The following is a 27,414-nucleotide window of genomic DNA, read 5'->3' as shown; positions in this document are numbered from 1 at the left end:
TATATGTCCTGAATACAAAAGTACTGGAATCAGAAGCACACAGCCTTATATGGACGATGCCTGAGCCTACAGTGATCAAGGGCCTTTTCATTAAAGGTGAAGAGGTTTAAGGTAGAAATGTTCCAACACTTTTCATTATTTACTGCTGGAAGCAACACCAAATCTTCAAAAGACGCAAGTGCGACATTAAAACCCAGCAGTTTGAGAGCACTTCATTCCACTCAGCTCTGTCACAAATTACTCTGTGGTTAGGATTCATTTGGATGAATCAGCAGTTTGTCTGACATTTCAAAATGAATGTCTGCCGGCAAAACTACAGATGAATAAAAACAGGAGGATATTTCATGGACAAGGGGACAACCCTGTGGACAAGTGTTTCATCAGGAAAAGAAATGCATAATGATAAGGAATTCACAGGACAATTATTCCATACTGAACCACAGGGGGCGGTATTTATAAAATAGCAGCCGTTACATTACCTATATTACCTTCTACAGTAATTTCTATCAAAAAAAAAATGCTAAGCAGCAAAAAAAAAAACTATCTGTATCTTAAACTGAACATTGAGGAATTGACAAAAACTGTTCCTAGAAAAGTGCTTATAATAAAATGTGGAGGAGCTGTTGTCTTTACTAAATTTGTGCTTAATCTTCTTAGGCAACACACCGTTTATACAATAAAAAGAGAGAGGGAAAAAAAAGAGCTTTAGTTTAATTGTGAGTAGATAACAGAGGCCAATCATTTCAGACAAATTAAATCATGCTGGAAGTAGAATAAACAACGACATTCCTGCGTGGTTACTCTCTCGCAGAGTATGCGTTTGAAAATACAATAGCAACCCCAATTTTATTGTATCTCAATCCAGGTTTAGAAAACTCATAGCTCACAAAGTCGGCCTTTACACTTCTGAGAAGCCAAACACTGCGTGGACTAAGGCATTTTATGGGGAGGTAGGAAATTTATGGTAAGCATGAAATGTGGAATTCAAGTGCTCCATGGAAAAGTAAACAACAGCCACTAGTTATTCTCGTGGATGATTAACAGCTAAAAAAAAAAAAAAAACCAAAACAGTGACTAATGTGCATCTTTGGTTCCATGTTTCAGGTCACTACACATTTCCTTGTGATTTTTGTTGCACTAACATGTGAACGCTCCACATGTACTACCACGTATACGTGATTACGCTAGGCCTTGCATGTTGACTTTAAATCGCAGACTTAAGTTCAATTCAGATGCTAGCGGCGTGCGATCGGAGTTGTTACAGATAATGTGAAATGTTAGTTCATGACAAATAAAAAGTAAAAAAAGCGATATAAGACAAGGTCAAGCTACTCGTTAGGATCTAAATGAATCAGGAGTATTTCTGAGAAGGCATGAGAGCCAGGCTGCGACCGACAGCTGTACCTCAAAGGCAAACACCATCATCTAAAGATAAGAAACCTCATGGGGTATTCCTAATGGGATGTTTCTACCAACTACTTCAAGTAGAAACTGGGAATGTTTTAACTGTTTTAATGGACATGCAAAGTAAAGCGAGAATATAACATATCAAACTGGAGGAGCACAGTGCTGTCAAACACTGAAATAACACTACACTGACCGGACTACACCACAGTCAGTTGAAGTGTTTTGGCTGCAGGAGCGACAGGTTCAATTTAACCACAGTAAGTGTTGGTCGTTGGGGGGGGGGAACACAGAGTTCCATCGTCTGGTTTCTCGACAACATCAGCAGCCGTTACAGTTTGTCTCAAGGCATTCAATCTACAGACAAGGCCACAGAAATGTAGTTTCCGTAAGTATTAACAGTGACCACAGGCTTGTTGTACACAAACAAACAAAACAAAACAAAAAAAAGCAAAATGAAATAAATTATTTGGATGACAACAAACTGGACAAAAACGTATCCTTGAACCGTGCTACAGTGCCTTTCTTCTAATGCAGACCAGCACCTCTACTATGACACTAACAGCTAACTGCGAGGCACTTAGGCGTTATAGTAGGAAAGATGCTGCCCTCTCCAAATACACATATTCCGTAGCTAAAGAAGAGATCCTGCTGCAGCCTTTAAGCCTGTCAACATCCAGTCAAAAAGCGTTTTGTTTTTCTTTTCTCCAAAATTAGAAAGAAATGCATTCTGTACAAAATTAAAGTTAACCTGAATAGATTTTTTTGTGTTCCGTATTTACAGAATCCTTCAAGATGACAAGGGAAATGATGTGATACGCTGTCAGCTTGTAGTACTTTCATATTAGTGTCAAGACCTCAGTGGCATTTTTACACGTCGTGTGATGTAAATCCATGTTTCCTTATACTGATGGATAAAATAAAATGGAATCTTGTATAAATACACCAGAGTTTTATCCCATATTTTTTTGTACACGCTAGAACAAATATTTTAATTCTTTTATCACTGAACATATACGCAGTTTAAATAACTTTCCAATCGCAACCAAATTCCTTCCATCTAATCGTCTGAACCACATCCGACGGGTCCAGTGTTTTTCCCGCTCATTTAATTCATGAAAAGAACATAACGCACCCCACGAACTGGGGGGTGGGAGTAGACCAGCACGTCGGGTTGGATGCCCAAGGAGTGTGCACACAATTCTGTCATCTGACTTTTCCCCACAAAATAACATTTAGAAGACAGCAGAGAAACAGAGCCAAGCCTTTAGCACTTACGTAATCAATACTTCAATCTCTGTCACCTCTCTTCTCATCTCACCACAACCCCAAAAATATCTGATAGCATCTGAAACCTGTATTTTGGCGAAGCCACTTTGTGCTGCTGACTGATATGGAGGCGTTTTTGAATTTGGTCAATTTCGTTTAACACTCAGACGTACATGTAATTTTTCCAGAGTAGTTATACAGTGGTTGATGCAGTTTGTTTTTTTTTTTTTATGCTGTTGCCTTCATGCTTCGTTCTCTGTCGGTGGCGGTACATTGTTCGCTGAAACCACAGGGTCTTGCTTGCGAGTCATCCTGTCCAACTCCGCCTGCACGTCAGTCAAACCCGGCTTCTGCCCTTGGGAAAATGGGAGACAAAGTCCAACAGTAATCTCCTGTAGTGTCTGTGCGTGTGTACGAATTACACTTTCATACGGCCAGCAAGCAGACAGATGGATGTTGGTTATGAGTTATGAGTTAAAACCAAAACCATGCCAAACTCATCATCAGACAAAAAGCGTGGTGCATGCATGCATTGTTCTTTCAGCCGAGACACAGAGACGCTGCACGACTGTGTTTTCTGAAAGTTAACTTTGTCAGTGTTCGAATTTGTTCTCTTTTAATCAAAGGCCTAAAATGTTTTCACTCCTTGTCTTACTAAGTTGAGTGATAAAATAAAAGTGGCAAAGAAAACACAAAATGTGCTTTTTAAGTGTCAAAGGTCACACTGGTCTCATTATTTTATTACATAAGAGGCATGTGTCATATACCGTGGAACTCTGACACAGTGCACAAACTATATAACTAGACTGTCTTTTTACTTTTAGTATTAGTGGCACCAGCTAATGTTATTTACATTATGCCAAAAAGCACAACTTGCAATAAGTACTGATTTAATTATTATTAATAAAACTGTGCAAGAAAACATGCTCATCCAAAAAAAAAAGCACAAGCAAAACATCTTTAGTTCCTGTAATAAAACATAACTTCACATTGCAGGACAATAGTACAGTAATATGGAGTGAAGTTAGTGACGTTATATTAATGAGAGTTGTGATGAGAGATGTGTGGGAGGAGAAAGGGGGGGGGCATACAGGCCTGTCACAGGCTTCCTCTGAAGAGAGAAGTTCAGTCAAAGAACTTCCTCTTGTTTAACTGTGGTTTTCCTGCTACAGAGATAAAACTGCAGACAGGATAGTGGTCCACAACCTCTATTAACCAAAAAAGGCTCTAACCCTAAATGACCCGAGTCTCACTGTTCAGCCTGGAAGGAAGAAAGTGTGACATCATGCAGCCTGTGTTCGTGAGGAGGGCAGAAATAAAAAATGTTACCTGTTTTCTTGGCCGATCCTTGGACTCCAGCTCCAACTGCTCCACTTCCTGGGCTTCCGGGGGATCCGGTCTTTTTACTCAACAGACTGTTGAAGAAGCTAGCCAGCACTCCTTCATTAGCAGCCCCTGCTGCAGGACAATAAAACACACAGGTTTAAGTACAATGCACCAAGAGGTGACAGCAAAGCCAATCCTCCATGGAAAACACAATAAAAGTAGTTATATTAATTTAATATATACCAATAAATAAAGTTTCAATAATATTGATCAACTTTTGCTCAAAACTTGTCATAAGCTCAAATGTCCTGCATTATTACAGTTGTTGCCACCAGAGGGCAGTATTTCCCGACATATCAGAAACAAAAGACACATAACCGGAATCACTTGTGTGTTTTTTTTTTAGAAAAGGTTTGATATCATAAGATAGTGTCCTACCTTTCATGTTAGGGTCAGGCTTTTTGACAGCAGCCATTGGTGAGCTGCTGGTCACTGTTGGTTGCCCTGGACGAACGGTGGGTCTGGGCGACACTGAAGACGGTCTTCCAGGAGACTCCTGTAACAGCGTGAGCACAAAAATCAATTAGAAAGGAAATTTTAAATATTCAGACATGGAATGGTGTAAATATTAACTAATGAAATAACATTTTTAGATGGTTTAAAAGCACTCACTGTGGCTCCTCTTGTTGGGGTTGCCGGCTGCTTCGCCAATAAAGACTAAAAAGAAGAGACGTTTAGAGAGATTAGATTAGGGTGAACAAAATGGGTAAATTAGGTGAACAAATGCGAAAAACAAACATATCACATTTACTTATTTTCTATTTCTCATCTTTATATTTACGGAAACAAAATGAGAGGGGAGAAGCAAAAAGAGGAAGCTTGACAGGCACAATTTCAGCAAAATAGGAAGCGTAGGAAAGTAATGAGGAAGTTTGAGATGTGACTCAGGGCAAAAAAAAAAAAGACATTTGTTTTACAGTTGAACTTATGTAATCCAGTGTTAGAAGAAAGCAACACATACCTGCTGCTTCATCAGGAAAACCTGCTCATCCTCTGCATGGATCTCTTTGTCGTGAACCAGCTACAGATAAGAGCAGAAATGACGCCATTAAAATGACCAGATTATATGGTGTTGAGGGCAGCAATCGTCACAAAAGTCATTAGAGAGTGTTACCTTTCGAACAGGAGGCTTTGTAATAAAATCTTCAAAAGGATCTTCAGGTCTGACTGTTGTCAAGCTTTCATGCAAAAAGCTGATTTTCTTCTCATTATCCCATCCAGATGGGCTAAAGAGGACACACTGTTAGTACCAGTGACTGCAGAAAACATTATCATTACACAGAATTTCTATTTATTCTAAAACATTACAACTATAACAGACAGAGAAGTTAATGATAAAGTGCTTGGCTAACATACATGAAAACTGCATCTTTCTCCACCACAATAGCAGGCGCGGTGAACTGGAAGTCATAAATCTTATGTACTATGTATTTATAAAGCAGATCCATGTTTTTCTCCTCTTTGACTGAAGTATAGATCAGACCGGCTCCATCTGATATCTTTGGTCAAGGCACAAACATCGAAAGAGATGCACAAAAGGCAAAAATAGAAGATATAAATAGAAGATAAAATAAAAGAATAAAAAAGCTAAATTGTTTGGGTTTTTTTTCTCTGTGCAAAAGAAGAAAGATTGAGAGATTTCACCTGTCAGTTTAATTGGTTACCATTCACTTATTTAGATTTATATTTGTACTGTATACAAAGCATGATTGTAGATGAAATGCAGAATCCAAAAAGGATACAGTTTAAACAGAACCGTCGCAGGTTTGACTGGATGAAATCAAAGTGCTCCTCTCTGTAATCGTGTTCTTTCTCTAGTACGCTGACTGCATCACACTGGGAAATGAAATGTGGAGAGGTGAGGAGGTGAAACTGAATGTTCACCATGAAAATAAACACATCACATCAAAAAATTTGAAATGAATTGGCTGCATTATATGCAGACTGTTCATACAGTACAGTTCATGACACATACAAAACAAACACCCATTCACACTCAACCTCATTCAATCCAACTAGTCTCACATGTTTTTGAACTGGGAGAAAACTGAAGTACTTGGAGAAAACCTATGCAAATACAGTAAGGGAAGTAATTTTAAATTCCATTCAGAAAGACTGAAGTTGGATCCGTTGGAGCCAAGACCCTCACTGGTGATTTCTAACTTTAGGCTCGGTCACTAATCATATTGACACAGTGTAGCCAGAAACACAGGCGGCCAAAAAGGCAGTGTGTTCATTAAGCTTTAAAATCACCACGGGACAACACTTTGTTTTATTGGGTTTAGCTTGGCAAAAGCAACTTTGAAAAAAAAAAAAAAAAAGAAAATGGAATAATACAAAGCTCGATGTGTCAATTTGATGTTCCATCAACTGGTTAGTTTTGGAAATAAATAAGATGAAGAGGCTCTCAGGTGGCAAAGGTGTAAATGCACTTCAACACAAACAAAAACAAAAACAAAAAAAAAACAGCCATACTTTCTGTCAAACGTATGAACACACAACATACTTCACTCACTGCTGACAGTATTTACCTTTGTGCAAACTATTAGCACTGGAATGCCCAGATTGTTGGTTAGTGTGTTGTCACCAAGTGGAAGCACAACGGCCTCTTCTTCCCCAGTTGGAGCTCGTCTCTGTGGGGATGTGGCTGCATCTTCGGGTGCACTGTACTCCTGGAAGTCTTTTACAACTTGAGGGGGAAAAAAAAAATCAGATATTAATAAAGGTACAAAACAGGTGAGCCAAACCAGTTTGAAGAAAGTTTTTAAAAAATGTATCAGAATTCAAATGTCAAACCACCTTAAAAAAACAGAATGCCGTTGTCTATTTAGTAACCTGTTCCACAACATAATAGTTGAAGCGAGTGTTTTGTTTAAATGTCTTTTGAAAAGAAAAATGCTGGCAGCTTCACCAGGTGTTAATAAATAGGCCATAGACATAGATAAAAGTGAAACACAGATACGTCAAATGCACTATCGCTAGTGTTCTCTCCAAAGGCTACTTAATATATAATAACATACATTTATAAATAACTTTCAACTGAGACCAGAGAATGCAGGAAGGCCTACTTCCTCAGGATCTTCAGGAATGCAGTTGAAGGCGGCCAAAAAAAAAAAAAGATAGAGTTTTCTGTTTGGAGCTTGCTTTCTTTTTACACGTAGGATTGAGTGTGTGGGCTGCGACAAAGTCAAATCCTGCCTCAACGTCCCTCCTCTTAGAGACTCGGAGAGAGAAAAATATTAAAACAAAAGATAAAATTGGATTTGGGCAAAAAATTTCAATTTCTCCACTACTAAACACTATGTGAATTCTCTGCACGATGTTGATAGAAGTAGGCTGAGTCTGTAACTTGACAACCCATCAGCCAACCTACTTCAGTTACAGCAGAGGAGCAGCAGCCAGAATGTCCTGCCCACTCTCTAAAGCCTCTTCCTTTCCCCTGACGTTGAAGGGGAGGGAACCATGATGCAAGAAGACTGCAAGACTCCACAGACAAAAAAAAAAAAAAGTTGGCCACACACTCTCAGACCATCACTCTGCCTGCTTTCCTCACTCACACACTCACATCCCCAAATAGATAATCTGTGGTGTCACCAGTGTTATGAGGACATAACCTGGTCTTGACTTATGGAGTGGAAGAGGCTTTATTATCTAAATGATCAGTATTTTTACAATACAAAATCACCAAACTAGACATATATTAATATAAAACTTAATTAATTAGGATTAAAAAAGGCTTAACTATAAAATTGAAATCACTAATAAAGTGTTTTAATTTACAACTCATGTGTGAAGTCATCACCCGGCCTTGATTTTCATGACCGCCAGCTCCCAAAATACTTGTCGCCACTTGTCATAATGTTTGAATATCAACACAACACTCAACTGTTACATAGTCATCATATTCAGAACATCAGCTAGCAATACACTGTGTAAAAATCGTGACCACGGACCACAAAACGGCAGTTCGTGAACTTTTCGTACAACCCTGTGGGTTGTCATAAGAGCGTTAACGTCCACAGACGTAAAAGATCTGTTCATACGTTAGAGATGAGCAAGATCTAAAATTAACAAGAGAACAACATCAACTGAATCACATGCACGAACTCCCTGAACATGCCTCCAGCTACAGCAAACAGTGCCGTATCATTGGCCTCACTGGTTATCATGTAGAAACATCTATCTACCAGCAGCCACTCAGTAAGGTCTGGTGCTAATGATGATTTAAAGGCCAAAACATTGTTTCATTTCAGAAGTACAACCTAATAAAACACAAATCAAGAACTTAGTTTCTCATTAAAAAAGGATTTACAGTTAAAGAAAACAAAGATTGTTTTCACTCAGCTCAAGGCATCACATGAGTCACTTTGACCAACCATTAAGGGGTAATGACTCTTGTGGTTACAATTGCCTTATTTTAACAAGGTCAAAACAACATGAACACCAAGACAGTGCATACAAGTCAGAATTGATTTGTGTATTGAGGGATTATATCAAATCCAATCAAAAACTACTATAAATTTTTTTTTGTCTTGTAATAGAAACTGACGAAATGAAGGGGTTCAACACTGAGTTGTATTATGATGAGTCACAGTGAAACAGGGCAGCTGCCCAATAGTGTTATTTATTGATGTAGAGCTGTAATTAAATAAAATGCTTTGCGGTTAATCTTCGAAGCAAGAAGCTGATCGTATTTGTTTATGGCAAACGAAGAAGAAAGAGCTTTTCACATGTGACAAAGGATAATTTTTGGTCAGTGGGTCAACAATAATCCAAAACATACATTTTAGACTGTAACTTATGTGAAGAAAATGCACAGTCACTCACTTTTCTGCTCCATCTCTCTCATCTTCTCATGGGGGATTTTAAGCTTGTCCACATGGTCACGCAGCACGCTGGCCCACTTCTGTAGTGACTCCATTATAGTCCAGGGTCGTGACATATCCGCAACAAATAGAGCTAGACAGTCAGGTAGTGACTGAGCTGAAACAGCAAACTTGAGTAGGCCTTTGTGGTAAACGTCTCCATCCAGAATCCACACATTACAGCGAGTGAGGTCTGCGAAGGGAAACGCAATCATGTATGAGCAGCACAATTACTCTGACAAGATGCTGTCAATCGGACTTCAGCAGACATCTGTAACAGATGAATGAAGATGCTGTCAATCGGAAAGTCTACTTCAGCAGACATCTGTAACAGATGAACCTACCATCTCTGTCCTCATCATGGACATTTATGTACTGGTACTCCAGTCCCCGCCCTTTCTTGTTGTGTTCTGCTCCTTGAAGTTTGGCCATGAGTGTCGTTTTCCCCGATCCATCCTCACCTGTAGAAGATGGTACAACGTTTAAAAAAAATCAGTGACAGAATTTAATTTTATGTCTACTAAATATAAATTTCTAAATATATTTATACACTTTGTGTTGATGAGTTTGTTTGCTATACATTACTCGATAGACTGCTATCATCAAAAAGATAGACAGATGGAAGTAAATTAAATGTCTTTACTCCTTTATGTATATGTTTATGGTAAATTACTCAGAGATTTTATGGCTTAGAAGTCATTTAAGTTATTGTTCATCAAATAATACAATAAATAGAAACAATTTCATGTAGGGTTGCCTTGTTATAACATTAGGGTGGGGTCATACATCTTCACACTTGTGGCTGTAATACATACCAAAAACCAGGATATTTTTTCCTGATGGCAACTTTGAACTTGATCTAGTTGATACTTCACTTAATATTGAGGACCTACAGAATGCAGGAGAAACAAAGCAAAAAAGGAAATAAAGTTATGTTTAGTTGAAGCACAATGACAGCAGAACACAATGTCTGGCTGCTTACAAAACACTTAAGTGCTCAGACAACTTTAGATATAATCTCCAGACTACTGAGCTTTGCATTGACCCATTAACATGTAAAGGGGCGACAAAAAAAACAAAACAAAACAAAAAACAGGAAATGCTAAGTAATCATTGAAAACGGAGGTTTCATATGGATACATTAAACTGACTTAGTGTGTACCTTATTACATTGTGTAACGCTTGAGCAACGTAACCGTATATGCCGTAGTCTGAAGGCGTCAACTACAGTTTCAATACTTTTCTTGACACCTAATAACTTGGTGTTAGCACAACACTGACGTTAATGTTTCTGTTAGCTGGAGGTACTTTGTTGTTCAGATACTGCAAATGCTCATGTGACAGTAAATTGCTCCCTTAAAGTTGTGTGTCATTTAGAGAACACTCATTCCGTTCGTGAAAACCAGTTTTTACCAGTCTCATTACGATAATAAGCATAGGCAACTCAGTTAGCGGCTAACGCAGCCAACATTAGCTTAGCATTCAGGGCGCCAGATCCGCTATGATGATGTGACTCCTGCTAGCCTGTTAGCCGGGCCGGTGTTTGACAGCCACCAACCGGCAGTGACAAAGCAGAACTGGCCACTGTTCTCTGGCCATGAAAGATCTCATCACGCATGGAGTCATTGAAAGAGAAGCATGACTTGCCAGAGGTTCTGTCCTTCTTCGTCTTCGGCGTTGTCGTTCCCTGCCTCGGCTGCGCCCGAGAGTTGTTTCTCTAAAACAGGAGCCATCTTCTCTCTTTTCCACGACCACAAAGGCGAGGCCCTACTGCTCCTACTGCTGCTGCTGTTGGCCGGCACCAATAGCACCGCCTGCTTCACTATAGCAGCCAAGGGTGCGTTGCATTTATCGACCGGTACATCGCCCACGTCGAGTTACCGCAATAGAAATAAATAAGCAAATAAAGAAGTTAATTGTAAAGTGATAAACTAGACACCAAAACAACACATTTACATTTTTGTCAGTAAACTTTTATTGTTGACCAGGCATGTGTTTAACATGTTTGCGGAACAATAACACCATACCTCTGGCCATGTGCCAATAAATGATGTCATTTCAAAAAGATAATGGTAATCAAAGAGACAAAGAGAAAGAGTCCATGATTTGTCCAGGTGTACATTCTGCCTTTATTTTTATTTTACTAAAATTGCCTTGTATTGACTTATGAAACAAACCAAGTCTTCAAATCAAATTGCACTTTTACCCCTGAATACATTTATAAAGGAGAAAGCAACAACTTCACATTTAATTATAATGTGAACAGAGTGAATTTTTGTTTTGACATGTATGCTAAGGTTTGGGAAACTCATGACCATGTATTATGGGTTATAGCAAATCTCCAGTAGGTGGTGCTATTTTTGAATATAACATCTGTGAAATCTTACTGTAGTATTTGTTTCCTTACTGCCATTGTTGTGCAATATTCTCTTTGTTTTTAGAATTTTAAAAATAGGTAGGCTTTTTTTAACAAAAGATAATAATGCTATCCTTTTGAAATTTGGTTTTAGTCTGTTTAATAATCTATTTAAATTTCATTGTCATACTTTAAACTTTGTTATCACTTTCATTGTTAAGTAATAAAAAAGTGTGTTATTAAATCATTTTTTCTGGTATTTATGATCCACACAGACTTGTCTTAACCCTGTAAATTCAAAACCAGCAGAACAATTTAACACACATTCCTACACGCGCTCACTCTACTGTTGGGATGTTTCGCTCTGTGGCTGTTTGTGGTCTCAGCACCTGTTTTCTAAATTTCTTTAGCTTTGTGTCAGTCTTGCAGACAAATGAGCTTCAGCTACTGCCACATTCTTTTCCAAGGTCTCTCTATGGCTGTGTATAGTGTGTGTGTGTGTGACTGAATAACTGGAATGGGGTTTATACTCATGGGAGTGCATTCCAGCTCTTTTGCATCATGTGAAACTAATTTTCACCATTTTATAACTATAATGGTCTGCTTGTTATTTTTTTAAAAGTTTTTTTTAAATCCTTTTAATAGATACATAGGAAACAGCATGTGCCAAAGTATTTGAAACTGAACACAATAAATAAATAAAATCAGTAAAACGTGCCTAATCTTATAACTTCACTTATATAAAAATGTATTTTCTATTTCAATGACATTATCTATAGAGTTATGTTTGTGCCGGATTTATGCTAAAGCATTACAGTGCGGAAATACCAGTTAGATTAAGGCTGTTGCAAGAGCTGACAGCGTTTACTTGCGTTATCAGCTCTTCCAACAGCAGAGGGCGCTATCTCCAAAATAATACAACGCGTCAGTTGCACAAAACAAATGATTTAAATGTACTATTAAACAATTCAATCATTTCGATTTTTACGTTTTATCTTACTGTCAATATGAAATACGGATTATTAGAAAGATATGAGGCATAGCCAAGAAAAAGAAATTAGAGATAACATCCATAAGTGATTTGAGAAATGGTTTAATGGTTGCCCAAATATATCCAAAATAGCATTGACATAGCAAACATAAACCAAAACTAAGGCTTAAGTTTAGCACATAACAGCACACATTTGAAACAAAACTAAAATGTAGCCTCCATACAATCAGAGAGGGAAATTACGATTAATAAAAGTTTATGTCAAAATATAAAAGATTGGCTAACCGTTATGTTATTGTCAAAACAAAACAAGACAGTCTAACAGTTTTCCAAAAGGATGGCTACACGTTTGGTAACATCTGACTAGAAATGTTGTGGCGTTTTTTACATGCACACCTGCCTCTCAGATCTCGGTACCCACTCCTGGTGTGTATGCTACATCCTCTCATTATCAGCTCTGACTGTGTGCAGTGCAGAGGGTGTGTCCTGCAGAGGAGGGGTCTGAGACTGGGAGGGTCCAGCCTGCAGTCTGTGCTCTGCTGTTGCTGCTGGGGTTGGCTGTGGAGTCTGATAGTGGTGCTCGTAGGGACTGTGGAGTCAACTGTGAGAGGGACATACACTCACTCACTCACACTCACACACACACACACACACACACACACTCACACATACTCACTGCTTTGTTGCAACAGCCCCCTTTTTTTTCCAGACTGCACCTCTAAAGAGAAGGAGGGGAGGAATCTGCAGCTGTCTCTCCATTATCACCACATCCCGCTTGGAGCTGAGCTCTGGTCCGACTTCAATCACTGTGTCACAGGAATACAGGTCAGTAACGTAACCAAGAAAAAAAAAAAATCCAAGAAAGAGAAAGAGAGAAATTACCGAGGGAAAAAAAAGAGAGAATTGAAAGTAATGGAGAGATTGAGTGAAATAATAATGGCTTTGTGCAGCAGATGACCTACTGTTCTGTTCAATTCAACATGTAACAAAAGAAATTTTACTTTTGTAAAAGATGATCCTTTATTTCCTCTTGCCTACTTGATGCACCTCCTGCCGTACAATTCAATCATCAGTTCCTTCGATTTTTTTACGTCATGAAAAAAAAAACGGGTAACATTGTTGCAGTTGTAAAATAGCCTGTCATTGTGTAGATGTGTTTTTACACCATTTTTGTGACACTGCCGAGAGAGAATGTGCAGGGGCAGCAGCAGGGAGAGAGGAGCCCATACTGTGGGTGGGATGAAATGAAATGGGGGGATGGAGGCAGCTTTTATCTCAAGTGTTCGTGTCCAGAGTGTATAACAGTGCAGAGCAGTGTAATTACCATGTATGGTAGCCTGTAGTGGCCCTGACCGGTGTTGTAGTTAGATGGTGTATTAAGCATAAGCAGCTGCTGCTGCTGCTGCTGCTGCTGCTGGTGGTGGTGGTGGTGCTCACCATCCTTTGTTAGTGGTCGGCACATGTTGCCGGTGCCTCATGTCTCTGTTCTCCTTCATCAATTCACTGTGGGCAAGAAGCCATGATTGTGCCTCATGTGTAGTACCAGTCCTCTTTGTGATCTTTCTTCCTTTTCTTGCTGGCAAAAAATGTAGCAAAGTAACAAAACCATGATGGTTTTTTCTTAAAAAAGAGCGTATTTTTTTTATTTGTTTGATGTGCAGAAAATAAATACATTGAATAAGGGCTTAATAATGATAGAAAAAAAAGGTGTGAAAAAAAGCTTAGTGGTTATATATGAATACGGATTTAAATGAAATAATCATATCATTGCAATTGTACTTACATGTATAATAATGTAACACTGATGGAGGTGGTCTGGAAAAAACGTTTAGATTTCAAGAGCTCCATTTTTAATCAGAGCATGTAGTTGTCAGTCTACATTTTGTACAAATGTGGGCATCAAGTCACCGTGTCTAAATTAGAGTAAATGACTTAAACTGACAGCAAAAATAATGTAGTTTGAACCCTATTCAAAGCTTTAAAAAAATCATATTAACTGCATTTCTTTTTTCAAAGATACATTATGCTGCGAATTCTACATCCTGATACGTTTTCAGGCAAGGAGATGGATTGGCCATGTGCCAATAGAAAAGCAGAAAATATGTTTCTATCTGGAGGATTTAGGTTTTCTGGTACCGTTTTTATACAGCTTAAAAAAGAGTAAATCCTCCATAGGGTTAAAAGTATCTGATCCCAGGCTCTTGTGCAATACATTCTGTCTTGATGACTCCACTGCAGCACTATGGACAGTTCCCAGATTGATTGTACCTTTACCCCCTGAGGATTCCCATCCACCCTGAGTAGTTCAGAACGGCCTCGCAGCTTGGTTTTAAGTCACTGCACAGGGAGTTGTCTTTTACCCTGAGGGTCTGCGTTTTCACCCATCTGCACTTAGAGCGTCTCCTGACCATTCCAGACCCAGAGAAATGGGAGGGTAGTGTCAAGAACAGCATCTGGTGTCTCTGTGTGGATGACCCACTGTGGCGACCCCTGATGGGGAGAAACCAAATGTGATTGTATTTGCTTAGACTGACCTTGCCCTCAGGCTAATGAAGTTACTATGGAAAGTACTTGTCGTATATCGGCAGCTGAAGTGTTCAACTGCCTTGTACAGTAGGTTTTCTATTATGTTCTATTATTGATTATATGATTTGACACTTACCTAGTGTACAATATTAACAATTGTTAATTGTTGTTTAAGGGTCATGTCCCAAACACATGACCTACAGTACAGTAACAGGCGATAACCAAACCTGTAGAGTTTCACTGGTTAAAGACATGACTATGTACCAGAGGTGGGACCAAGTCGTTGCTTTGCAAGTCATAAGTAAGTCTCAAGTCTTTGCACTCAAGTCCGAGTTAAGTCTCAAGTCAAGACAGGCAAAGTCCGAGTCGAGTCCAAGTCAAGACTAAAAAGTGTCAAGTCCCAAGTCCCAAGTCCTTAAGTTTTTGTTTCGAGTCCTTTTAAACAAAATACTAATATATTTACACAGATGACTTTGGGTTTTGGAGAAAGTATCAAGTCTTGTCGAGTCAAAGGGCTCGAGTCCAAGTGAAGTCACGAGTCATTGATGTTAAAGTCCAAGTCGAGTTGCAAGTCTCTTTACATGTTGTCAAGTCGAGTCCACCTTCATATAATTGATGACTCGACTCCAAGTCATGTGACTCGAGTCCACACCTCTGCTACGTACAGCACAGTATGTCTGTTTTTTTTTGCAGAAATGAGGTTACGTAACACTTAGCATCTAAAGTCCGATGTTAAGTGTTACAAGATTGTTTGAATGTGCAAACAGAGCATCCAGTTGAACCATCTCATACAGGACTGTGTTTGGACGTTTGCTAACGTAGTGGCCCCGCGGCCTCTTCCTCCTAGACGGTCTCTTCATCATCTACTTCCCTTGAAATGGGATCAAATATCACTAAAATGACACAATGTTATATTAAACAAACAAACAAAAAAACCAGTGTTAAAGATAGTTAAAACATTATGCAACTGTTTAATATTTTATTCAAAAATAGCAGTGTCCATTCCTGAGGTAGAGTTTTGTTAGGGCCAGCAGTTGTTGCTTATTGTCCTGGCCCAAATCGAATACAACCAGTGCAGTAAAAATAATTAGAATGCAGTGATTTCCCCCAGTTCCCTGTTCTGTTCTCATTAACAGGAAGTGGCAGTCTGTGGTAATCACTGGATCTTCCTCTTTGGCTGCGACAGTGTCATGCGATTCATATAGATACGATTTAAACTCTTGATAAATAGTTGGCACAGAAAATCAAAAAAAAAAAAAGGACTGGAGACATGAAGGCGGTTTTTATGGCGATTCTTGTTAATGAATTAACTAACGAAAAAATGTGGTTCCTGTCCAGTTATGTTTAACATTAAATGTCCCCTATAGCTTATATAACATATAACTTATATTACCCCTTATATAACCAATGTGAAGAGAAGTGTTATGTATATATATATCTATTTATCTATAGATATATATATATATATATATATATATATATAGGATCTCTGGTTGTTTGTTTACAGACAAATAGTCACACGTCAATCACGTGCTTTGACGTTACACACGTGACACTGAGCAGAGCCTTGGTGATGCAGAGACAGCATATTTTTCTTGTGAATTTTTACTGCAGTCCAGAGAATCACCAGAAAGGGAAGTAGAGACATGATTATGGTCATCTGGCAAAGTCTTGAGGATCATTCAATTATGTTTTACCATTTTCGGTGAATGAGATGGAACAAAACATACATTGGAATGTTGGTCAGGTGAATTGATATTTATTTTTTAATCATTCTCTCGATGTTGCAGGGAGACATCATGGGAGGCAAAGTTAGCAGAAAGAAGAAGACATATGACGTGAGTGACCCAAAGGCCAACAAGGAAGAGGTGGCAGCAGTGACTGCTAAAGAGAAAGATGGAAAAGCAGAGGCCGACAGTGTGGCCAAAGACGACGCAGCGCCACCTGCAGAGGCGGCGGCTGAGGCTGCTAAAGCTCCGGAAGAGACCGGTTCGGGGCCTCCAGAAGAAGCGTCCACTGTAGGTCCAGAGGACGCTGTTCAAACAGTAAAAGCAGCAGCTGATGCTGCAAACGACGAACCTGCTGTAGTCGAGGATAAACCTCCTGCTGTTGAGGAAGCAGCTCCGGTATCAGGAGAACTCGCTGCAGCAGCAAAAGAGGCAACTGTTGTTGCAGAGGAACCAGTTGTAGTGAAAGAGGAATCTGATCCAGTAGCAGCAGAACCGGTTACTGCAGCAGTGGAAGAAGATGTTGTCAAGGCAGAGGAGTCTGTTCCAAAAGCAACGGAACCTGAAGTGTTAGCTCCCTCAGCAGTCGTGGAAGAAACGGTCGCAACCACAGAGTCGGCTCCTGAAAAACCCGTTCTGGTAACAGAGGAGAAGGAACAAGTTATGGAGGAATCGCCTCTTCCAGCAGTCGAAGATAAACCTGCAGGAGCCGCTGAATCAGTTGAGCCTGAAGACGTTGCTGCAGTTTCTCCCGTGTGCATTGAACCTGAGAAAATTGAGCCGGAGCCCGTCTCCGAAACGCCTGTTGTCCCCGAATTAACTGTGGACGAGACAGTGAAACCAACTGTAGAGCCGGTATTGGAACAAGCTCCAGAACCAGAAACTATTCCTGAGCCGGTATCGGAACAAGCTCCAGAACCAGAAACTATCCCTGAGCCAAGGATGGAGCAAGAACCTGCTCCAGAGCCAGTGGAATCTGAGCCAGAACAAAAACCAGAGCAAGCTCCAGTGTCAGAACAATTACAGGAACCAGAGCAAGAGTCAGCAGAACCTTCTACGCCAGAACCACAGAAAGAACCTGAGTCCGATCTGGTGCAAGAACCAGAACCAGAGTCTGTGGAATCATCTGAGCCCGATCTAAAACCTGAGCCGCTTCCTGAACAAGAGAAAGTAGCCGATGTGGATGTGGTGCAAGAACCAGAGTCTGATTCTTTACAAGCGTCTGAACCAGAGCTGCAACAAGAACAATCCCCTGAACCTGAGGCAGTACCGGAGAACCAACCAGAAGAAGTTGAGCCTGAGCCAGTTGTGGCGGGAATAGAGTCTGGTGGACATGATGAAACTGTGGAGGCACCGGCGTCTGAGGCCTTGGAGCCTAAAGCGGCAGCACTCGCTCCTGAGATCGTCATCTCGGAGTCTGTGTCTGCCTCCAGTCTAAACGACGAAGCTGAGCACGCACCCGAAGCGTCTGCGGAGGAGGTCCCTCTTCCGGAGGTTGAGGTCCAGAGCAAGATGGAGAACGGAGATACGGGGAGTGCGTTCGCTCCGGCAGACGTAGCAGACGTGGACGCCGCTCCAGCTGTGAACGGAGATTGCACAGTTTCACCTGTCACAGAGACACAGGGCTGTGTGAACGGCAAAGAGGAGCCGACAGAGAAGCCCGCCAAGCTGAGTGACTGTGAACTGAAAAAAGACGTCCAGGAGGTTCCTGACGACATGGTGGAGAGCCCGGGCACTGAGGTCACCCTGTCAGTGTGAAGAGCAACAATCATTACAGTCGGTGTCAATCTTCCTGTGGTGCAGAAAAGGCCCATCACGGTATCATAAATGCAGCTAGGATCTCGGAAAAAAAGGCCGAAACCACAGCAGTGTTTTCGGTGGTGAAAAAAAAAAAAAAGGTGTTGCCTTTAAATAAACAAAATGATTTGGTGTCACTTTAGTATAGAGAGAGAGAAAGAGAGAGAGAGAGAGAGAGAGAGAGAGAGAACAGGCAGAAAGTAAGAGATACAGTAGAAGAGAGCGCATCGGAGGTGAAGACGTGGGGTGGTGTAGGTGCAGAGTAGAGAGCTCAACAGAACAAGACAGTCCATAGATAATATAAATGAATGGAATGAAACCATCTGTCCCAGTGTGCGTGTACATGTGTGTGTGTGTGTGTGTGTGAGCCCAGTGGCTTTAACAAAGTTGTTTCGGAACAACATCCATCATGTAACCTGAGTATGACTTTCATATAACCTTTCTAATACTGACACGAAGAAAAACCACATTCAAAGTTTCGGTCTTTTTTTAATAACGGAACCTGTGAGTGCTGTTATTTTAAAATGTTGCAAATAGAGAATAAAGGAGAGTTTGTTATCGTCTACGTCGATGTTACTTTTTTTTTTTTCTGACAGCAGCAGATGTGTGACTATCAGCAGCTCGGTGTCTTTTTTTGCACCAAAGTTGCCACTTCACATCAGGCACATTTCCCATCAGAGTGAATGGAAACGGAGAGAAAAAAAAAATCTTTCAAGCGTCTGTTTATTGTCAGGTATTTCTGTATCAGCTCCAGTGGCCGGGACTTTGGCTGATTATTCACTTACACCAAGATCAATGGCCTCCAGGTCACTGGTTACTTTACAGGTATTTTTATCCAGACAAACACAGATGCTGCCACGGAGTACGGAGTACTTCACGTCCTGCCGGGACAAATACTGCATGTGTTACTGCATGCAGAGAAATGCATTAAGTTGATGGATAACCTGTTTTTCTTTATTTTTGAAGCAAGTTGAAATAAAAAAATCATGTTGCCAAATAGTCTTTCCCCGAAAACCAAGATTATAAGTGTATACGAATTCAATTGATAAAATATAATATATATATATATTGTTGTCGTATCAGTACATTATAGTAGTATTTGTGTCTTTACTGATATATACAGCATGTGTTAGACTCTAGGTTAGGGATGAGAACACTTAGCTTGAGAGCTAAGAGTGATCTAGTGACATTAAAAATGTTAAATATATGCAGTATTTACACATATAAACTAACATTTTATATACCTAATACATTATACGCTGGGACACTGATTCAATTTTTATTAGCTCTATGGTACAATATTATGAAATTCTTACAGTATCTGATCACTAGTACACACGATTGAATTGTATTCGTATTTTACCTCTTAATTTTAATGATTTTGCACGATGGGATTTACTGGAAGCTCACGATCTACACCGCTGATCTAGGTGATAGGCTAAAGTTTTACTTCCTATTAGAAGTACCTGTAACTCGAATACTTTATAATTTGTACTCAGTACAGTAAAAAGTGTATACATTTTTACTTCACTTCTAATCACTTCAAATTTAAACTCCATCAGAAGCCAGTCTTGTTTTTGTTAGCTTCCGTGAACAATTATAATAATTTTTCACCAACAAATTAAACTGAAAGTTACTCTACGTTCTTCTACCCATTTGGATATTAATACTTTGGAGAGGGATACATGTCACCTCCTTGTACGGTAAGATGTAAACCCTCTGTTTTTAAAGTCTCCACTGGAAACACATGACGTCTGCCATGTTGGATCTAAAACTTTATACTCTTCCTGGTTTGTTTATCCAAATCCCCAGATCAGAAAACACACATTCACCACAGCGTTAGCCTGTACCATCACGTCGGTGACACCGTCAGGGAGACGTTCAAGAAGATAACTCATTAATGCTGTAGAGATGACAAGAACACGTCAGTGAGCTGCAGTATTTCACACGATGACACCAGACATGCAGTGGTGTTACAGCGGGTGAAGATGGCCGCTCCATGGTAGGGGGAAAACATGTTTTGACTCTAACCTAGTGTCTCCATGTAGAATGTGAGCCTATGGCTCACACTAATGCCAGAGACTATAGTGTCTTTGGCGTACGGGCGCTAATGCACATTAGCAGGAGGTAGCAAAGTGATTCAGATGGTCCTGAAGGGCATCTGTTGTGTGCACATGTGAGGAATTTGTGTGTGTGCATACGTGTGCGTGTGAGAGGGAGTACGGTCAGCCAACCTTGAAATAGCTCCTGGACCAGAGGTCAGGTCATGAGAGGAGATCATACACAGATAAAGGAAACATCCCGCAGAAGGAGCTCCATAATAGGTCCATCCACATACCAGCATCTCTGGATCCTTGAGAAAATACTCCAGCTTTGGACATTTTATTAATGGAATGTGGGTTTGAGAGGCCAGCAGAATTGACTTACCGCTCTCTCTCTCACACACACACACACACGATCGCATGCACATACACACACAGAATTCTTTGCATAAGGCTTTGTTCGCTCGCCTAATGATTTACAGATAAAATGTGACATGGGTTTCAATGTGCTGGGAAAACTTTGAGTAGGCAGGAGTATTTCTCCTATATCTATACGTACTGTGTTTACAGTTTTTTAAAGTCGTCTTCACAGCAACAGTCCAAGCTCCTAAAGTCATTTTTTTTTTTTTTTTTGAAGGTATCGCTCTTTAGAGGTTGCACAGGAACTTTTCTTTTCCTTTGCTAGCAGCTATGTTTTTATGGCAATTTCAGCGTACGGGGGGATCTTTGCCTTATTTAAAGATGGCTACATCACCAAAGTCGTTCATGTGGTGTATAGATGGATAAAAGAAGAGCAAGAAAAAAAAATTACAGCTATTAACAGCAAGACAGTTGTTAGGTGTGCTGTCAGAGGGACCGATGGGTTCAAGTTAGGGTGGGTTTATATCTTATTAATAATGAATAACAATGTCAATATTGGATCAGGTACTTGAGTATAAAGTCACCACCGAGTGAAGACAGTTAAATATAAATAATGACTTTTATTCATATTTAATTTGATTTTAATTTATTTGTATTTTTAATATAACGCAAAAGAAATGAAGGGTCAATGGAACAGTTGCTCCGATTCGTACACACCACTGTATGTAATCAACTTCACTGAGAGTCGATCTAGCACCTCTGACGTTTTCTTTATTATTGTATACGTATCAATGCTAGCATTTAAAGTTCTAAACTGTATGATGTCCTCCTTCAAAAAGTCATCTTGGCACCGAAACACCTGACACTGGCAGATGTCCAGACGGAGTGACGTCGCTGTATTTTCTCTGTTCAACTTTTCAACTCTCTCCAAAGTTATCATTTGAATGTCGTCCATGCAGTCGTATTTTACATCCCTTTAACATCATCCCGCTCCAGGGCCTTTTTTTTCCCCTTTATGTGCTGCTGCTGCTGCTGCTGCTGCAGGAGAACAGGCTCCCTGTCTTTTAGGTATTGATTTAAACACTGCCTTAATGTTGCATAGTTGTGAAAAGGCAGCTGCACTGCCTAGTTACCCCTAACACTATGTTCTCTATATGCAGCCCCTCACACAAAGCTAAGCTTTCTCCCCCTGTAGGAAGACTTGTCTTCAGGCCTGATCTGTCCACCACTGACGGCCTCAGGAAAGCCAAGAAAAACGTGATTCAAATCCAAAGAGAGTTAAATCACCAGACGGACAAATATCAGCTGTTCTCTTCTCGGCAGAGCTCAGAAATGTCGGTGTCACTGCTGACGCTAACCTTTAGCAGTACATCCAGAAATTGTAATAGCTGACAGATTGGTAATATGTAAGTGTAGAGAAATGGGATGAGAAGGGAGTGGAAAGGGGGAGAAAGAAAAAAACTCTGCTGTGAGACATTAAGTAATAGATGATTTGGTGAAGTCACACGTTGATAAATAATACAAGGAAAAACGTTTGATATTTCTACAGCCAGTGAGCGTTATAAACCTACAGTGACATCACCAGCGGCTGCCACTGCAGATGATCTGCACACAGGCCGTGACTCGACACAATTTTTTTTTTTTTTCTTGCCATGCCATCCCTCAGAATGAGCTGTGTTTTGCAGGCGTTGCATTGGCAGTGGTTGCACACTGTAATTATTGAAGAAACCAACGAAAGTTGGAAACTCAGCGATTTTGGTAAGTTCATTCCTAAGAATGCAGACTGGTGGAAAATTAGGTGCCGTCTTACTGGATTTAAAACATCAATAAATACTTAACACTCGGGCTTCCAGTTTCAAATATAACTGTCCCCTCAACTACAGTTGTTCTTTAGCTTTACTTTTTCCTCTTAACAGGATCAGAGTTTAGAATTTTTTTAAACATATATATATAAATATATATACATACATATATATATGTGTACATACATACAGTACATATATATGTATATATGCATAGACTTGTTTTTTTTTTCAAATAACATTAGATTTCATGTTTAAAATACTACAATGCCCTACTATCGCTATCTCTTTTTTCTTGTGTCTATACCAGAGGTGTCAAAACATACGGCCCGCGGGCCAAAACCATTCCAGTTGAGGTTTCAATATAGCCCGTTTGATGAATTTTGAAAATAAAATAAAAAATACACAAACACTTCATGTTCAGGAAATGTTTATTAAAATTATATTTCGTTAAATATGATGATTTATCAATACTTTTTTGAATGAAAACAAAGGGGAAAAAGACAGATTTTTTGTTATCTATAGGTGATTATGTCATGATTGAACTGGTCCGGCCCATTTGACATTTAATTTGGTTGTATGCAGCCCGTGAACCAAAATGAGTTTGACAGCGCTGGTCTATACTAAGAATTCATTTTAATAACGTGAGTGTTTTACTTTCCTGCCCATAGCCAGAAATACAAACACAACCAAAAAACACAACTTCCTGGGACCGGGTAATTTTTAACAATCTTAGTTAAAGTTAAAGTGAGGAGAGAACATTAGTTATCGAGAGTTAAACAGTCAAGACATGCAGCCTCACAGCTGTCGTCAGAGTTCAACCTCTGCAGTGGCATTAGCATTAGCCTGTCCCTGCGTCAGGCCAGTAAAAAATAATAGTGGAATCAAATGTGCACGTGAAATAAACAAGAGCGACATCACGGCAAAGGGAACGTATTCAAGTTGGGTTTTTTTTTTTCAAGACTGAGGGAATCGAATCCTTCACTGGACCAACTGTGAGATAATCTAAGCTGATGCAATGTTTACCATGAGTGAACACACATGCCTTATCTGCAGGTCAGCCATACTGTGGCTCCCAGAGTTTTAAAGACCGCTCAGAAACGCCGTTTTTTTTTTTTTTTTTTTTTTTTCAGAAACGCCGTTTTTTGTTTTTTTTGTTTTTTTTTGTATATTAGATTTTTCTGCAGATTTACTTTGCCAATTGAAATGACTCAGTGGCTAACAGGAGTCAGGCGGCCCAATCACAGCCACAGCTGATCAACCATTGCAAATTGATGAATATAATTGGAGCAGTTATGGGATGTCACGGCAGCAGTACAGACTGAAAAACACCACAGACCAGGTGTCCATGTCTGTGCAGGAAGGACATGAAGGACAGCATCTGGACGAGGATTTTTGATCTCAAACATCAAACCTGATCAGTCTAGACAGTTGACGTGAAGTAATTCAAAGAATTTAATCGGATTAATTTGACAAACTAATGGAAGTAATTGAAGTTACAGCCCTGGATGTAACTTTTGTCGATAGCTGTGTAGCCAGTAATGATGAATCGACATTCACGTGTCAATCACACCAAATCAACCTCCAGTTTACTGAAGGAATACAATACGCACTTTCATTCCTGATCGAGAAATTCTTTACAATTCGGTGCAGCCGGAGTGGACGGCAATGCAGGAAGTGTGTTTTGCATTATGAATCATAGCGTCTCATGTATAACTCATGCCATCATAAAAAGAGCTGCCAGTGGCTGCTGACGCTAACTAGCATTTACATCACTGGTTATCATCCATACTGTAACAGTCAGCAATCTGGACCAATAAGGTAGCTTGGCTCATTTTTTTTTTTTTACTTCCACCTGGTAACTTCAAACCAGGTCCTGTATTGTCCCAGCTAAACATTATATTCACCCCCTATTTTATTGATTGACAGCTAACATCACTCATTAACTTCCACGCTTCCGTTGAGATGACTACATAAAGACGTCGCCTCCTTTTCTGCTAGAACGCATGCTAGCATCCGGGAAAAGAGAAAAGTTCCTGACTCGAATGCATGACGTGAAATAAAAAGTCTAATCTCCTTTATGCTCTGATGACATCATCATATTCCATCTTTACTAACGTCTACCTCCACTTTATATTTCAGCGGAGTTTTACCTCCATTTTTTTTATTGTGACTTGTTTGTCCACGCCCGTAGATGTAGAAATCTCTTTAACCTCTTAAACGAACGGTCATCTATATCTTCCTTCTCTCTGTTGTGTACCCTCCCTCCCAAAAATCCATCCACCCCTAATGCCGCCATTGCATGAGTAGCCGGCAGAAGCCTATTAGTTGGAGCTTGGTGGTAGAAGGAATCAATATTGATCCACAGGGTTGGTCTAATGGATGCTGAGAGGAGTGCTGATTCCCCTTTGTCTGCTCGGAGATCCAATCACTCTTAACCCTACACATGTGCACACACACACACTCAGCCCCCCCACACACACACACACGCACGCGCATTGCTGATGCAACTGCTGTGCTGAATGAGCACTTTCCAGCTGCTCATTCTCTTTGTGTTAGAGCTAAGAGTGTACGTGAGTAGCTATGTGAACAGATGCTCCTCCAAGCATTAAGAACACGTCTTGGGCTTTTTCTCACTGGTGGGGAAATGATTTTCACTAAGAAATGCTAGAGAGAGGTTTGTCCTTCCAGCCCAAGTGCTTTGTTAACGAAAGAAAAGTTTTTTTTTTTTCACTTTCTTAGAATATTCTTTTTTGGTTTCAATTTACATATTGACACTTCAGTTACTTCACCAAAACAACAAACTTCAGCCTTGGTAAGATACAGGGCTACAGCTATGAGGAGATGGGATATTAGTCAGGACTTGAAAGAATAGTTAAATAAGAGTTCTTCGTCAGATGTGTCAAATGCAGTCAGAGCACTAGGAAGCTCAGTGTTATATTTAGAAATATGGTAAAAGGCCTGTGTAAATGATTGCAACAGACTCATCTGCTAACTCTTTAGGTCCAAACTGCATCTAAAAATAAGGAAGAGAAAAAAGAGTCACTTCCTGGTTTCCCCTCTATTAGGATTTGTTGCACTAAAGAGAGTTTAGTTAGTTGGTGAAGAAAGAAAAAAGAAGAATTGTGACTTTAACAAGAAAAGCAAAGCCATATACTGTATATACCAATAAAAATTGTTTATGCTAAAACTAGAAAAATCTAAAAGCACACCTAAATATAATCATCCATACATCATCATATATTTTGGCTCTTACACCTGCTGAGAGGCTCAGAGTCCAGTTTGTTGGATCAGCACCTCCTCAGAGTCAGTGTCTGCTGGCTGACATCAAAGTGAAAGTGAGAGACTTCTCCATCACTACTGTACTCTACAGCCGTCACTCTGTAACGCCTGGATGGCTTAAGGCTGTAGAAAACAAACAAACAAACAAAAAAAAAACAACAAGTCTTTGGGCATTGACATTGAAAAAATACATTACAAGTATGTTGCAATACCCTAAACGGCCACAAGGAGGTCGATCAATACACTAATCATAAGTGTATAGAAAAGTACAACAACAAAGTCCCTTCTTAGGAGAGGAAGTGTGCCTCTAACAAATCTAACATCAAACCATGAAGTTTAAAAAATAAAAATAAAAAAATAAGAAAAGTGGACGTAATTGTTTTTCACACCCAAGATACATCCAAGTTACAACGCCGTGATTCAAATATTACTTCCGCACACATAGTTAACGTCAAGCAGGTCTTCATGTTCTCCAGGCAGGAGGTTGGTAAGAGTGTGTGTGTGTGTGTGTGATCCGAGTGTGTGTTTTAGATTAGAGTCAGTCACCTTCACGGAGCCTCCAAGCTCTGCTCGTTCCACAGAAGTATGTAGCTGAGAAGTCCACTCTGTTTTTCGGGGGCCTCTACTTCAGTTCCCCGAGGTGAATGTTGCTCTGCTGAACACGGACATTAAAGCTCTCTTATTTTTTTGGTCTGCTGATGACTCCACTCAAGAAATTCCTTACCCAATTGGAAGACATGTACCTCAGTCTCATAATTCTCTTTAATGTAGTCAGTTTTAACCCAGTTTTCTCAGGGACATGTGTCACTAACAGCAATACAGCCCAAGTCCTACGACGATGGTCCAGGAGACCAGGGTTCACACAACAATTGTTATATTTGAACATTTTCACCATTGTGGGATCAATAACATCCCAATTAAATTAAAGTGGAAACGTCAGCAGCCGAAAGGGACTGACGTTTAAAAAATTATATTAAATATAATTTATAATAATATACAGTATATATATAATATAGTATATATATATTAATTATATATTATATATATATATTATATAAATTATTATCATCCATATTGATAATTATTATATTATTATACATTATATATATAATATATTATTATATGTATATGAAATTTTTTTCATCATGTGTTAGTTCAGTAATGGATGTTTATTCCATTCCTGAACTAACACATGATGAAAAATGGAACTGATGTAATTGCTCTGTTCGGCAATTTATGTCCCGATTTATTTTCAGAACTATATCGGAAACAATTTGAATATTTTGTCCTGCTCTAATGCTTCATGTTTATAGTTTAAGTTGGATCCAGTCAATTGTTGCATCAACCAGGGCAACTAGTTAAAACGATGAGTTCAGGTTTAAAAAAAACCTCAACAAAAGTCCGAAGTTCACTCCGTCAGACCTTTGGACTGGACTGAAGTTATTGTTTGTTTTGGCAGCAGTTGGAGCCGGGCTCAGAGTCATGTACTCTCCACATGACCTACATTTTTATTACCGCGCCGATTCCCGAACTTTTAGCTCTTCTCATTTCCGTAATAAAAACACCGACAAATGTTTGCCTCCTTTTAATTGAATTGAAGCTGTAAA

General features: G+C 39.6%; 2 protein-coding genes across 3 annotated transcripts; one reads left to right on the top strand and one right to left on the bottom strand.

The window, feature by feature from the left end:
• Nucleotides 1-1,497: 1,497 nt before the first annotated feature.
• On the bottom strand, nucleotides 1,498-10,744 carry dync1li2 (dynein, cytoplasmic 1, light intermediate chain 2). Of its 2 annotated transcripts, none has more exons than XM_008309942.3 (13): nucleotides 10,572-10,744; nucleotides 9,740-9,813; nucleotides 9,269-9,385; nucleotides 8,887-9,117; nucleotides 6,591-6,748; nucleotides 5,802-5,895; nucleotides 5,416-5,551; nucleotides 5,174-5,285; nucleotides 5,021-5,080; nucleotides 4,672-4,716; nucleotides 4,438-4,555; nucleotides 4,003-4,131; nucleotides 1,498-3,023 (listed from the first exon to the last, which is right to left on the bottom strand). In XM_008309942.3, exons 1-13 carry the CDS (start codon nucleotides 10,655-10,657, stop codon nucleotides 3,007-3,009), a joined length of 1,377 nt encoding a protein of 458 aa, XP_008308164.1. In that variant the 5' UTR covers nucleotides 10,658-10,744; the 3' UTR covers nucleotides 1,498-3,006. The 2 variants fall into 2 exon arrangements, with proteins under 2 accessions (XP_008308164.1, XP_008308163.1); XM_008309941.3 differs by having other exon boundaries at nucleotides 2,872-3,028; nucleotides 10,572-10,743.
• Nucleotides 10,745-12,733: 1,989 nt separating this feature from the next.
• LOC103378662 (proteoglycan 4) lies at nucleotides 12,734-18,886 on the top strand. Its single transcript, XM_008309943.3, has 3 exons — nucleotides 12,734-12,874; nucleotides 12,981-13,096; nucleotides 16,588-18,886. Exon 3 carries the CDS (start codon nucleotides 16,597-16,599, stop codon nucleotides 18,280-18,282), a length of 1,686 nt encoding a protein of 561 aa, XP_008308165.1. The 5' UTR covers nucleotides 12,734-12,874; nucleotides 12,981-13,096; nucleotides 16,588-16,596; the 3' UTR covers nucleotides 18,283-18,886.
• The last annotated feature ends 8,528 nt before the right edge of the window (nucleotides 18,887-27,414 follow it).

The sequence above is a fragment of the Cynoglossus semilaevis genome, chromosome 5 (genome assembly GCF_000523025.1).
Source record: "Cynoglossus semilaevis isolate Cse_v1.0 chromosome 5, Cse_v1.0, whole genome shotgun sequence".
NCBI lineage: Eukaryota > Metazoa > Chordata > Actinopteri > Pleuronectiformes > Cynoglossidae > Cynoglossus > Cynoglossus semilaevis.
Note: the sequence above shows the minus strand (reverse complement) of the source record. Positions and strands in the feature narration are given on the sequence as shown.